Source organism: Paralichthys olivaceus, chromosome 13 (assembly GCF_024713975.1).
Source record: "Paralichthys olivaceus isolate ysfri-2021 chromosome 13, ASM2471397v2, whole genome shotgun sequence".
Taxonomy (NCBI): domain Eukaryota; kingdom Metazoa; phylum Chordata; class Actinopteri; order Pleuronectiformes; family Paralichthyidae; genus Paralichthys; species Paralichthys olivaceus.
In genome coordinates, this window is record NC_091105.1 from 12,103,202 (window position 1) to 12,117,398 (window position 14,197).

The 14,197-nt window shown below is 41.6% G+C and overlaps 2 protein-coding genes across 2 annotated transcripts in view; one reads left to right on the forward strand and one right to left on the reverse strand.

Annotated features, from left to right (window-relative positions):
- The window catches only part of creb5b (cAMP responsive element binding protein 5b), a 45,034-nt gene extending 44,512 nt beyond the window's left edge, over positions 1 to 522 (reverse strand). The window contains exon 1 of the mRNA XM_069536875.1: positions 383 to 522. The gene's annotated coding sequence lies outside the window, so the exon portion shown is untranslated. The remainder of the gene's footprint in view (positions 1 to 382) is intronic.
- Positions 440 to 14,175, forward strand: jazf1b (JAZF zinc finger 1b). The gene is made up of 5 exons (XM_020092559.2): positions 440 to 691; positions 9,262 to 9,334; positions 10,186 to 10,382; positions 11,602 to 11,771; positions 12,706 to 14,175. Exons 1-5 carry the CDS (start codon positions 577 to 579, stop codon positions 12,880 to 12,882), a joined length of 732 nt encoding a protein of 243 aa, XP_019948118.1. The 5' UTR covers positions 440 to 576; the 3' UTR covers positions 12,883 to 14,175.
- Positions 14,176 to 14,197: the final 22 nt, after the last annotated feature.

The window sequence follows — 14,197 nt, forward strand, 5'->3', positions numbered from 1 at the left end:
ATTGAGAGAGTGAAGAGGTTAGTTAACTGCTTAATGAACTATTTCAACTGATTTGTAGACTCGATTGATTATTGATGTGATGATTAAACGAATTACAAAAAGTCTTTTAGAAAGTAAAAGCAGGTTTAACGACTTTTAAATGTATTTTCTAGTTACAGCTTTGCAAGTTGTGCAAATGCACTTTATTCAACTCGATATTCTGATTATAACGTGTAATCACTTCACCCACCCCTCCATCGATATAGAGGTGAGTAGATAATGTATTCACAATGTTACAGTTTTTGGACTATACGTCTTTTATTTGATAACGTGATTCGTGGATTGATAAGTGCAGGAGTGTGATCTGTGCAAACATTCTATGCTTTTCTAATGGAGGCCAAACCTCACTGAGCTTGACTTCCGGTGTGCGCGTCTCTCCCTCCCGCTGCTTTGACGCAGCTCAGAGAAGTCGCCGCACCGCCCCCGCCGCTCCAGCTGTTCGCACCGCTGTCCGCCCGCTGCCACCCAGCCGCCGCTGCTCCGCTGCCGCTGCGCCGCCGCCGCCTGCCTGCCTCCACTTCCAATGCAGCCGCGACCATGACAGGCATCGCCGCTGCTTCTTTCTTTTCCAACGCTTGCAGGTTCGGGGGCTGCGGACTCCACTTCGACTCTCTGGCCGAGCTCATCGTGCACATCGAGGACAACCACATCGGTAAGAGCCGATACGCGACGAGCGCCGCCGCCTGCAATGGCCGAGGTTTGAGGTTAGCATACAGCGGCTAAGTTAGCGAGCTAGCGAGTTACTTCCTGCGTCCTGACAACCCTGTTGCTAGGTGTGGTGGCTGTGGGTACGTCTGTGCACACATCGCGGTGCACGTTCGCCGCCCGCGTTTCTGTGTCAGTGTCGTTTCACCGTCCAGCCTCCGGCGGCTGCGACACCGGTGGAGCGGCGCGGAAACACCGACGAGCCGCTTGGGTGCGCACCGACCACCAGCGGCTCGCTCGTGTGGCAGCAGGAGGCCCGCGCGCCGCTCACACCCGAGCTGGAGGCGTCGTGACTGAAGTTACCGCCCGCGCGAGCCGATGAGGGGAACTAATCAATAATCGATACATGACATCAGCAGAGTTCGTTCACAGGCTGACACATCTGTGAGCGAGTCACTGCAGCTTCTCTATCACGATCAGAGCAGTTCAACTCACCAACTCACGTTTTATTTGTAGATTTTTGGTCCAGGCATGGTAGATGTTAAGAGTTTTACAATCCTGCTTCCTGAAGGTTATAAATACTCTGCACTGCTTTAACTGTTATTTTAAAATCTGATTGATATTTAGTTACTTTAACTTAAAAATGCTGTACACTTTAAAATCGTTAGATATATATCATGAGAATGTAAAACTTTAATGAAATTATATCTAAATTGGAGATAGATGGATAGATAGATAGATAGATAGATAGATAGATAGATAAATGGATAGATGGATGGATAGATAGATAGAAAAGTCAAAAGTGGTTTTTTATCACGAATTCATGATAACTGGATGTATCACATTACTTAACGCGGATCATATGGATGTAGATGTGAAAGTTAGAGACACTGAAAAGACAGATGCGTGTCACTGGTTGGAATAAGTTACCATAAATAACTCTTGGAGAAATTCATGAGAGACTGTGTTGGTTACCATGGTGATGTGACCTTGAGTCATTAACTGTCACAAGTGTAACATGGTTGAAAATGGTTTAAATGGAAACTTAGAGCAGCTGGTAACATGCTGAGGTCACTGAACTATACAAGCAGCTCAAAGATACGTGCACATCAAGGTCTAACAACGCCCCCTGTAGCACATGTGGGGAAATACAATAACATTTACTGCCTGAGTAGATTTTAGAAAGTTATTATGGATCTAAACACTTTTTTTTTTTTTTTTTAACATCAGCTACATTGTGTTATATTTTAGACTTCTGTCTTGTGTGGCATTTAATGGCCAAGTTGAGATAGTGTTCATTTAATCAGAGCACCACTAAATTGTCCTTAATGAACTTCATTAAGTGAAAGACAGTGGGTCTATTCTATGTGATCATGTAAACAATTTAAAAGAAAACATGTGAACAGAATCATGTGTTCACAACACACTTATTGATCTAAGTCGCCTCTGTGCACAGGTTTAAAGTTGTGTTTTTATTCACACACTGACATTCCTTAGTTTATATCATGGCTTACTTCAAGAGCTTTAATTTCAGATTATATTGTATGTGTTTAAAGCTACAATTTACTTTATTATTTAATATATAAATCATCAAAACAGTAAATTGGTATACCCTATACCGTATATATAGAAACTTATGTCTCACTTTATTTTTCTACTTATTTATTGTTGTTTTGGTCCTTCAGACTATACTATGACTAAATCAATGTGTTTAAAGAAGTCACTCAGAAACTACAATTAATCAAGTTTTATCATAAACACGATGTTATATATCATCCACGTTACATTTTTTGATAATCTAATTCCTAAAGCATTCATATCTTTGAAGTTTAGTGTTGAAATGCAGTTCCCTCCACTCAGTCTGACAGTCTGTCAGATTCTACATCTGTTTCTTAATCTTATATTTCAGACTTTTATTATTGAAGCTGACAAGGCCCAGCTGTCTCTGTTGTTCTTGTTTGTTGCTTGACTGGCTTTAATATCCTCTGCCCTCTGATTGTGTGCTGAGCATGTGTCCGAGGTGTTAGCCGTAGAAAAAATCCTTCCAAATGACTTATTGGGGAATAATGAGCCAATTAGTTGGCCCAGGGTGGAAAAACTCTGCCGTCCCCCTCCTCCTCCGTCCGCTCTCCTGTGCCCACTCTGAGGAGTGCGAAATCTTGTGCGTAATGCCAAGTGCCTGTGAAGCATAATTACAGAGAGAGTGCTTGATTTGGCCTGTCTTCCTCCTCATCTGGTGGCCTGCTGCTTAAAGCACGCTCTCCTTTATAATTAGGCGCCTGGAAAACAAGAACACATTCTTATCCCTTTTTTCCCCCTCGCCGGCCTGCTGTTCAGGCCTGTGAACAAGGGGTGGCGCTGCTCTGCTGTGGGTTGAGGGATTCATGGGATGCTTGGTCTGTACAATATAAGATAGTTGTTGATATTTCAAACCAAAACTCACTTCCAGCCAAAGGGCTTGTTCTGATACGTGAACACCTGTTAGAAAAGAGAAATGGTTATTTATTAAGATATATAATGGATAATATCAAGGATACTCATACTTTAGTATATTGTAATCTGGGGCTGGATGATTTATGGCCAATAATTATATCAAGATACAAATGTTCATATCAGTCAATATTGATAATTATTGCAATGATTTTTTCTCAGTTTATAGACTGAGTGATGGTTGTGGTTTCAAAATCTGCTTTATGAGCAGAGATAATAAGCATTTTATAAATCTGAGGTTGAAAAAATTATGTTTTACACTTCCTCACTGACAGAATTAATAAAAAAATATATCAATATATATTGAAGAAAAATAAATTGTATTGACATTAGTTAATTGCCCAGATAAATAAGTGTGTAATATAGCATTTATATTTCTCATACTATGTATCAGGAAAGTTATAACCAAAATTTGTGATAGATTTAAAATACACATTTACCAAAACATCAGTGTGTTCGAAGGGTTGTACTTTTCTTCAAAGTTTAAATTCAAAATAAAATTCAAATTCAGCGTAAATAAAAATACAAACTCATAATGGATCAGGTTTTGTTTTCTCCATCGTCCTAACAGCACAGTTAAAGTGCTGGGTGGTCCACTTAGACCTTTGTGAACAAACCCAGCAAACCTTAAGAGAACAGAAGCTAATAAGCCCCAAAAAAGAACAGAGAAAAGTTTTAACATGGAATCTGTCATGTTGTTTAGCCTGTAAGATCTACTCATACTCTGGTATTCTTGGCGTGTAAAACTGCACACACGGAGCTACTGAAATGTTTATTCTGTCACCGAGCGACCAGGCCCCTGTAGCCCAGAAGCAAATGGCGACTGTGTTATTTAGACCTGTGAGAGTACGGGTGTGAGGCTCTGTAACAATGGCTCTGTTTGTTGCTAATCCTCAATGAAGGCCCAGTTAGGAGGTTTTGGGTACGCACCCCTCAAAATCTGCAGGGAAGTAATAAATTTGGGAAGCAGTAACTAGTTTCCTGATCTGTGCACCTGGTGGGCCTAATTACATTTCCCCGTTTTCCCTGACACCACTGCTCCTGTTCCTGTGCGGTGGCTGCAACACGAGGAGCTGCCGTACCCAATAAAACATTTCTTATAGGAGATAATTCACAGCCCGTGTCGACTTAACGCAACATGGGAGTGTAGTTTAATGTAGAGCGAACGGGATATTTTTTGGCTTAGATGTATTACATTTCGGTGCTCTTGCTGTTGTTCCATGTCAAATGCTGCGGATCTGAGGGGTTCTCAAAGCTACTGTACATAAATTAGTCTGTAAAAGCGAAACTGAACCAGACCTCAAGTTTTTTATTTATTGGTTACTTTTCATGAGTTGTTTTACAGATTTACCATCATTTAAAATCTGAATGTATTCATTTGATTCTCTGACTTTCATGAATAATTTTGGTCCTGAGTAGTGATGTTCCACCCAATTTAACTTGTGTGGTAGCCTCTCAGAAATCTAGTTTACAGTATGTGGTTCAGTTCAAAGATGGTAAAAAACTGACTATCAGTGTAAAAACACTGGTATTTCTGTTGAAAAATGATTGTTAGCCTAATTTCATGAGTTATTCCAACAACAGCAAATTAATCTGCAACACTTTTAATGAATAATTTATCGTTTCCATCATTTTTATAAAGAAAATGTGGCAAAAATTCATTCTTCCATCTCTGCCACTCTGCCAATTTCCAGCTTGTCTCTGTTTCAAATCATTATAAACTCAATATCTTCAGGTTTTTTATTCTTTGTCAAAGGAAACACGTAGTTTAAAGTTTTGAGAAACTCACAATGTCTTGACATTTGCACATAAACTGATTAATTAGTTAGTTAATGAGTATTCAAACTAATAAATTCGTATATTATACAGATGCATTGAGCAGCAATGAATGTGTGTATTTTTTTGTATGTGCCTACACGTGTTTATCTCTGCGTTTGTACAAACATGTCTTTGTGGAAGTGTGTACGAATCAGTGTGTGTGTGTGTGTGTGTGTGTGTGTATTTTTAGGTTGCTGTCCGTGCTGGATTTATTTACGATAGATCACTTTTAACTGCCCCATGTTTTTTCAGTAACCTGCAAAGGCAGCTTACACATGGAGCTCGACTCTGTTTCATTTCCTCCTCAGAGGTCACATCGTAATGAATTACCTGTGCCACCACTCCTGGTAATGTCCCCCGCTGCTCAGAGCCGCCATAAACATGTCACCATAATGCTCACCACTCCGCACTACCCTGCAGTGCATTTGGCCATGAGGGTGGATGGGTGAGCCAGACGCTGGTGGTAATGAGAGAGGGATGTGTGTGTGTGTGTGTGTGTGTGTGTGTGTGTGTGTGTGTGTGTAAGGGAGAGAGGGTCGTGGAGGGCGTTATGAGAGGGCAGCAGGCGTCACTTCCTCTGTTGCCTTAGGAAGGTTGGTTGTGTGATCGTCCCTTGGTTTCCTCTTGAAGGCCGACGTAGCGTCCCTAATGAGAACATGTGATGCCATCATGTTTTCTTCTCTGATACAGACTCACTCACTAAACACTCACATGCTTCACACACAGTGGATAAAAATAAGCCTGATCTCAGCTCCAAGCAGACAGTGAGGTGAATCTGCTCTGACCTATCAAGACTGAGCAGCTTTGTTTAAACTAAGGTTTAAGAAACACATTTCAAACACGTCAAACTCTTGTTATACACTTCAATGTAAACTTTTTTCTTAATGGAAAGGCTTAAGACTGGGTGCAGTCTCATTAAATGTTTTAATTACTCTGTTCTACAATATCTACATTTTCTTTACAGCTTATCTTGATGTGAGCCTCTATAGAGATCTAGTTGTTAACTGAAATTTTAACTTTCTGAAAATAGAAACCATGTAGGATTAAAAAGAAAAATACAATGTCAAAATACAACAAGTCTTATTATACATAATTATTTATAGATGTTTTAGATGTGAATTCGATTTATTGTGCTTTTCCATACCTGACTCCTCTTCTTGTAAACAGTCCCTGGGGCTTGGAACTGATTGTTTGCCTGCTGCACTGGAGATGGTGAATTAAAAACCACAAATTTTGCTTCTCAGAAGGCTTCTAATAGTCGACCACCAAAGTGGACCACCTGAGTAGCATGATTAGAGGGGTTCCCATCTCTACTTAAGGCGCCCTCGTCCTGGTCCCTGACTGCTGGTGGCCCCAGAAGAATAGCAGAAGTCTGCTGGGGAACTGGCCCCTGCAGGCCCCCTTCTCCCCAGTCCCCACCTGAGGTGTGTGTGATTTACAGCGTGTGGGAACAGACTGATCCAATGCTGTTTGAGCGGTCTGTGAGCAGACCGCCATTCCACTCCTGGAGACTCATTAGGGATCTTAGAAGGGATTTCTGGTGCACTCACGCACACACATACCAGCGCACAGAGCTCAGAGTATTCTCCGCTCTGGCAGGGGGATAGTGACGTTATGAGTGTGTCTTTCCCACTTGCTGTTTCCAGGACTTTGACTGGAGAGTAGAGAGAGGTGTGCTATCCTTCTCACTGGGGATAAATCTGCTGTTAATGAAACACTTGCTTACGACTGAGGCCTTGAGAGAAGCCTCCTGAGCCTCAGGCGCTAAGGTTAGAGCTGTTCTTACAGCCTACCTGCCAGTGTCATAAAACTCTGCCACTATTTTATCCTCAACCAAGTGGCTTCGGCCTGAACCTCTGAGTGGATGACGCCTTGTGTCTTTGGACACCAATGTCTACTTAAAGTGAGACTGACATCGGTTTGTCAACTTAGATTTCTGGTCGACCTCTAAAACCTGTTCTCTCTCGTGTGTACTTAAATGTGGTTTGGGTTTGAGTTTATCTGGTCAACCTCACCTTTCACCTTCTCTATGAAAGAATCAATGTGGTAGCTGACACTGAAATACAACGTGGAGTCTGCACTGTGGGTTTCCTTTATGCATGGTTATGTGTGCACATGTGCGTGTGTGTCTGCATCCTGAATTTATATACCTCACTGGTGTATTTCAGCACTTCAAGCTTTTGTCCATCTTCCACTGGACATAGATTTGTTATTATGGCTTCCAGATGACAAAATGTATTCAGCTCCTCCCAAAGAGAATTTAAATCACCTTGAAACAGTTAAGAAAGACAGAATCTTAATTGGGAACAAGAAGGAAAAATAAACCTCTGGAAACAAGTATCCAACAAGTATTTATTGTTGGAACTTGGTGTCAGTGCAATATCTGACCCCAACAACAGATTTTCTGTATCTGTATTTTACTTTAAAATGATCTCAGTAGAGCACATACCTCTGCCAGGAGCTGTTGATTATCTACTGAATCCAGATTATCTCAGCTACACTTGGTGATAGTTTCAGGTTTTTAGCCTTATTCATTACTGGACAGCAGCTGAAAAAAAGACTACCCCTTCTGAGTTCTTTCTTGGCCCACCTCCCATCCATCCACCAAGTTTTGTGGAAATCAGTTCAGGAGTTTTTGTGTGCAAGCAAAAATGTAACCTCCTGCCTGGAGGTAATTAAGTTGTTTTTTGATCCAAGTAAACATTCACTTTTGAGGGTAGCAGGGGGAGCTGGAGCCAATCCCATCTGACATTGGGTGAGAGGCGGGGTGCACCCTGAACAGGTCACCAGCGTATCGAAGGGCCAACGTACAGAGACAAACAGCTATTCACACTCACAGTTGATACCAACTTTCAACACTGGGCAGCTTTTGGACATATTTTTGCTGGTACTGAAAAATGAAGTATTTGCTGTAAAGTTCCTATCTCCGCTGCGGAGAAAAAAACTGACATCTGAAGGTGAAATTCCGCCTCAGGCAGAGAAATCCAGAATCTTCTCAATTCTTTTTTTGCACACATTAAATTTATTGGAAATCTGTTCTTAGTTTTGATTCACCAGACAAACAAAAAAGAAACAAACAAACAGGAGTAAAAGCCCACGCTGCATAAGTGATAATTGAGCATGACTCAGCATTTTATTACAGCCTCTCAAAGGTGTTGCTTACCCCTTTAACCAAAGCTTTAATCACGCTATTTCCATTTGTTTTAACCAGTTGAACTGAAAATTTAAAAATGAGTACTGAACTTTATTTCTTTTTTTTTGTGCTGAGCATATATAGTTTGTTAAAGCTGCCTCACTGTCTCAGTGTCACTAGTCGCCTCAGGCATTTGAGCTTTTGGATGGAAACAGGCGTTAGTTTTTTACCACTTGGGGGTAGCAGTCTTTCACAGCTCTGTCAGAGGCAGACAGGGAGACTCAGCTGGTATGTGGTAGACACTGTTGTTTTATGGGGCACCTCTCTTCTCCCACATGGACAGCAGTGGGGAGAGTGTTTGAAGTCAGTCCCGCTTCTCCTCGGGGTGTGGAGCTGTGGCTATTGTTGTACATTTAGCACTGCTGAGCAAGATGAATGTCTGGTGCACAGCATGGGGGAGCGCAGTGTGCGTCAAGTGTGGTCATGTATGAGAAATGTGGCATCTGCACAGCAGCCTTTTCCAAAAATAAGGGCTATGGAAATTCAAAATAGAAGGAAGTCGAGGTGTTAACTTCCTTATTGTATAATTTAGATAAAAGTAGTGGTGTTGTACCATCAGGGGAAAGACAGACTGGTCCCTGCCTTCTCAAGGAACCAGTCTACGGAGGACATGAAGAAAAAAAAGCATCGGCCTGAAAATCGTAGCGTCACTTCACTCGGTATAGTGAGTGTAATCGAGACAGCATGACATCATGTGCAGCACATTTAAACAAACTGTACTACACACTGCATTACTTACACTAAATCATTTTCATTATGCCAACACATTCATTGGTAATCTGATGCAGGAGGTTTCCTAAAGGTTTTACTTCAACGTAAAGGCCTAGTGGCTGTATTATGGCATGTGCCCATTTAATGTAAAACTACCAGAAATGTTTGGATCCTTGTCACTGGTAACTTCTGGTCGGTTGTGATACTTCTTTGGAGATTTTTGGATTAGTGTGTGTTTCTTCGTCAGAGTAGAACAGGCCATCTCTAAGTGTAAAACTGCAAACTATGAGACAAAATATTATCTTTTTGTAACTTTTTTATTTTCTGACTAATTCCTCCACTCTCTGTCTCTCTGGCCTGCTCAGACACAGACCCCCGACTTCTGGAGAAGCAGGAGCAGCAGCAGCCGACATATGTTGCCCTCAGCTACATTAACAGGTAAAGAATTGGAACTGCGGAATTCGTATGTATCTATATTGTGATTTTCTAGTCTTGCTTACCACTCAAAGTGCTTTACAGTGCAGTTTTTCTATTCACCCATCTATGTGCAGCACTTTCTTTATTAAAGATCTGGTACAAAGGGGCACAATCAGGGCGGCAATTTGGTGTTCAGTATTTTTCCAAAGGACACTTCTATAGGGATAGACTAGGATCAAACCACCGAACTTCTGGTTAATAGACAACCCGCTCTACCTCCTGAGCCACAGCAACATGAGATGCATTGTAAATATACTAAAATCTGACACATTTAATGTCAGTGACTCCTCTGAATCAGTGAGTATTACTTCCATGTCCCATGCGAAGTGTTCCTGTGAGGTACTACAAGCAACGTCAGATGTCATCTGGTGGATCGCTTAGATGAATTGCTTCAGTGTTTGCCGGCTGGGTTTATTTTTATTGCACTGGGTTCATCCCAGTCGTCTTTGATATGGTGCTGGAATAGTGGTTTTTAAAAGCCTTATGCAACAAGCCAGTGTACAAGAAGGTCTGCCACTGTCTCCCTGCCCTCACAAACACATCTTGATGTGGTTATCGCTTAATTTGTTAATTCCACTCCAGCAGTAACAATGTCTATGTTAACATTTATTTTTTATGATACACATTTACCAAAGACTTTACTATCCATCATAAACCTTGGTGAAAGTTTTTTTTTTGATGGGAATGGAGCCAGTGATCATTTTTTTCCAAGCACGTGTTTTACAGTAGCAGACCTTTAATGCTCTAAACATCAGAGCAGGTCACTGAATGGAAAAAAAAACCTTGACCAGAGTTATTTCCCACAATGCCAGGTTTATGACAGATGCTGCGCGGCGAGAACACGATGCCCTGAAGAAGAAGGTGCAGCCCAAGTTGTCCCTCTCGCTGACCGGAAATCTGTCGCGCAGCAGTGTTTCCACACCACCTCGCCACACCAGTGGAAACCTCACGCCTCCAGTCACCCCACCCATCACGCCTTCCTCTTCCTTCCGCAGCAGTACGCCGACAGGTAACCGTCCAAAACACACTCACCTCGTGTTAGTCCAGAGTTTAACTGCACTGGACTACACACAGAGCACTGAAGACAAACTGACCTTCTTATAGGATGGAAACAGGTGGAGAAACAGTGGTTGTCCTCCTCAGGGTTCAAATTCAAAAAATACAAAATAAAACAGGGCTGCTGTCAGATCATAAGGAGACAGTGGGTGGCTCAGTCACTGTGGGAGGTAAAGATTAAAGCACTGTTTTTATATGTAACCACATTTATATATATATGAAGCACCCAATGAGATTCATTTAGATATTTATCACATCACAGTATGTGCATTTTATTTCCAGGGGTATTACAAGGTTTTAAATCCTTGTGTTTTACTAAGTGAAACTGAAATCAACCAATCTGTTTAATGAATGTAAAATCTCTTCATTAGTTCATCCTGAATTTGTTAAGAGGTTGAGTTTTCACCTTTGTTTTCTGTTGGTTTGTTTGTTTGTAAGCAAGATTACACAAAATCTGCCTGATGGATTACCAAGAAACCTGTTGGAAGGATGTGGTATGGGTCAGGGGAGAATTTCTTTCCATTTCTTTAACATTGTGAGATTGATATTTTGACTGATTTCAGGGAATAATTCATGTTTCGAGGACCGATATTTATGAGTGTGCAACGTGGTCTGACTAGATTGAATTAAAGGGGACTGTTGGGCCTTGGTGGACGTATCCACTGAGTGACATTCTACTTTGACGTGTTATTGTACAGATATTGTCCATCAACTGAAGATGAATGCTGGTCGTGAGAAACAGCTTTGTAATTTAACTCTAAATTCAAGCTACAGAGAATCATGGACCGCTCTCACACTCTAGCAAATTTTTCTGAATCCCTCCAGTGTTCATAACAAACACGTTTTTTTTACGTTTCCTCTTGGTTATGTTTTTCCCATGTGCTTATGTCCTAGTTTTATAAAATATGCAGTTTTATGGCATAACATCTTCAGCTAACCTATAAAACAATTGCAGCTAATTGACCCTAAGACCTCAATAAAATGTATAAATTCTTTCTCACGATTGGCATATTTCAGTCTTTGCACGGCCACTGTGACACGCAAAGATGAAAATTATGGGACCCCTGCCCCTGAGAAAAGGTCCACGCTTGTCAGCCCCAAGGCCTCGAAGGATGTATGATGTTGACGTCCTAAGTCATCTACTATTTGACTTGATGTTTACCCTCCCACAGGTAGCGAGTGTGATGAAGAGGAGGTAGACTTCGAGGAGTCTGACAGTGATGAATCGTGGACTACAGAGAGCGCCATCAGCTCTGAATCGATCCTCAGTTCCATGTGCATGAATGGGGGAGACGAGAAGCCTTTTGCCTGCCCTGTCCCAGGCTGTAAAAAGAGATACAAGGTAGGTTTAACTCCACACCTCTCAGTAAAAGACTTACTACGCCTTTAACATATTGCCAGAGTGTGAAATATTTCTACTGTGCCACGAGAGGACCTAAGATATCCATGTTGTCCAAAGTGTGAGGTGCGTGATTATTTTAGCTCGCATTAATGAGAATGTAAAGTCAAAATGGATTCCCTGCTGTTGACTGGGAAATGGTTCTCAGTCGAGCATTCCAACAACATAAATACATACATCTAGTCCACTTCAGTAATGTGGAGTTTTACAGGATTTTCCATTCACATCTGGTGTGGTGGTTGGGATAAATTATGTGCAGCCTGAGAAAATTGCATTGCTGACATGAATGACAGAGTTATGGGCGATGACTTAGTCTGAGGCGGCGGGCGGCTTGAGGGGGAGAACGAGATAGGATTTTAACAAGAAAACATTTTTATTTCCCCCTCTCTACACTCTTTGTTTATTGGTGACCACTTTTTTTGCCCAAAAATGATGAAAGACATGCAGTGCACGACTAAAGCCTGTGGGCACCCCGATCTTAATGCCACAGAATGATATTTTCGACAACAGCATTCTTGCAACACTGTGTCAACTATTTTTAATGAAGGATGTTTTCTGGTTCAGCATTACAATCCCCCAAATGTGCACAAAACCAAGTCTTTGTGTGGTCTGGAGGAACCTGACTTTCCTGCACATAAGAATTACGTCGATCTTGTCCAACACCTTCGTATTAATCAAAACCTCACGCAGCTTTCACCACCTAACATCAGTTACTAAAAATAATTTGAATCCCTGGAGGTTTCAAAATCTGACAACCTTTCCAGAACTGTGGAGGCTGATTTAATGGCATATTAACGCTCAAACTCTGAATTATGATTTTGCTCGTTAGGTGTCCAAAAAGTGACGGCTTGTTTAATTTCCCCTTCTCTCGTTACAGAATGTGAACGGGATCAAGTATCACGCCAAGAATGGCCACCGAACCCAGATAAGGGTGCGCAAGCCCTTCAAGTGCCGGTGTGGGAAGAGCTACAAAACATCTCAGGGTCTCCGTCACCACACCATCAACTTCCACCCGCCCATCTCTACTGACATCATCCGTAAGATGCAGCAGTAGAGGCGCGGAGGGACCAGCACTCTCTCCTTCAGGCCATTTCCCCAGCACCCCAACACCATCATCACCAGCAACGGCTGTTTCTTACTCCACGTCATTCCTCTCATCCTCAAATGCCCCGCCCCCATCTCTTTCAATCGCTCTTTGCTATGACACTATTTTTGATTGCATGGAGTAAACGTATTATTATTGTTTTCATCCTTATTTTTTATTCAGAATATTGAATCTTAATGTAGTTCAGTTTTGTATTTTGCACATTTAGGCTGACATTTGTCCTGATATTTTTTTTTTACATGGTGCTCATTGATGAGGATGTAGCCTAGAGAATGGCCACACGGCGTCACAAGTAGCCTTGCATGTGCAGTAGGGCGTCTGCCTTGAAAGGCAGCGTGACGGTAGAAGAAACCAAGGAGAGATTGAAACGTGTTTGTGGAGAGATGAGGCGCCGTTTCTTTGCCTCTGTCTCTTATGAGCCAAAAAAACATGACGGAGGCAAATGAGAAAAATTAGGATGTGGGTAGTGTCATAACATTTGTACGTTTCATTCTCCATCAGGTTTGCTGTTATTAATCATTGTTGGATTCAGTCAGTTTTATTTCATATCACAAGTATTACAAGCCTTATTTTCTCATCCGTTTTTACTGCAAACACTTGTGTGAGCACCAAAGGATGATCTCAGGTGACAATTGAAAGCATTTCAGCACCACAGTCCTGCCCAAGTGTTCTCATAGTATTTATGCGGTTTGATGGGATCATGAGAACTCAGCGTGTCGTTGTTCCTGAAGTTCTTAATCACTTTCCTAAAAGATGAAAGCAGTTGTCCTCGCTATTTTACGGTGAGAGATTCAAGCACTTTTGTAACAGGTTGCCAACAAATTAGCATTTTCTTTCCCCAACCTCTCGTCTCTGGTGTGTGTACAGTAGTGATGGAAACGAGGCAAAACGCCTTCAGAGCTGAGGAGCAGGTTGCTCACTTATGAATAATGAGCCACTAGATAACATCGTCACTGCATGGATGTTAGTGTTAAGGAACTGTTGTGACAGTATTGTACTGCCAGTATGGAGGAAAGTCTTTGATATAGTGTACAGTGAATGTATTGTCATGTGTTAAGTGCATTAAATTATATTTTCATATGTTTCTGGAGTTAGGAAAAAAAAATCCCAATCATATATAACATGTATGAAAAGGCAAAACCAGAGAAACTGATGGTGATGTACTGTATTTCTTCAAAAAGCTGCTTCATGTAAACTTTTGTTACGTTTAGAATAAAAGTTCCTCTACTGTGTGCCTAAAAATGCTTGTGTTTTTTGCGTTTTG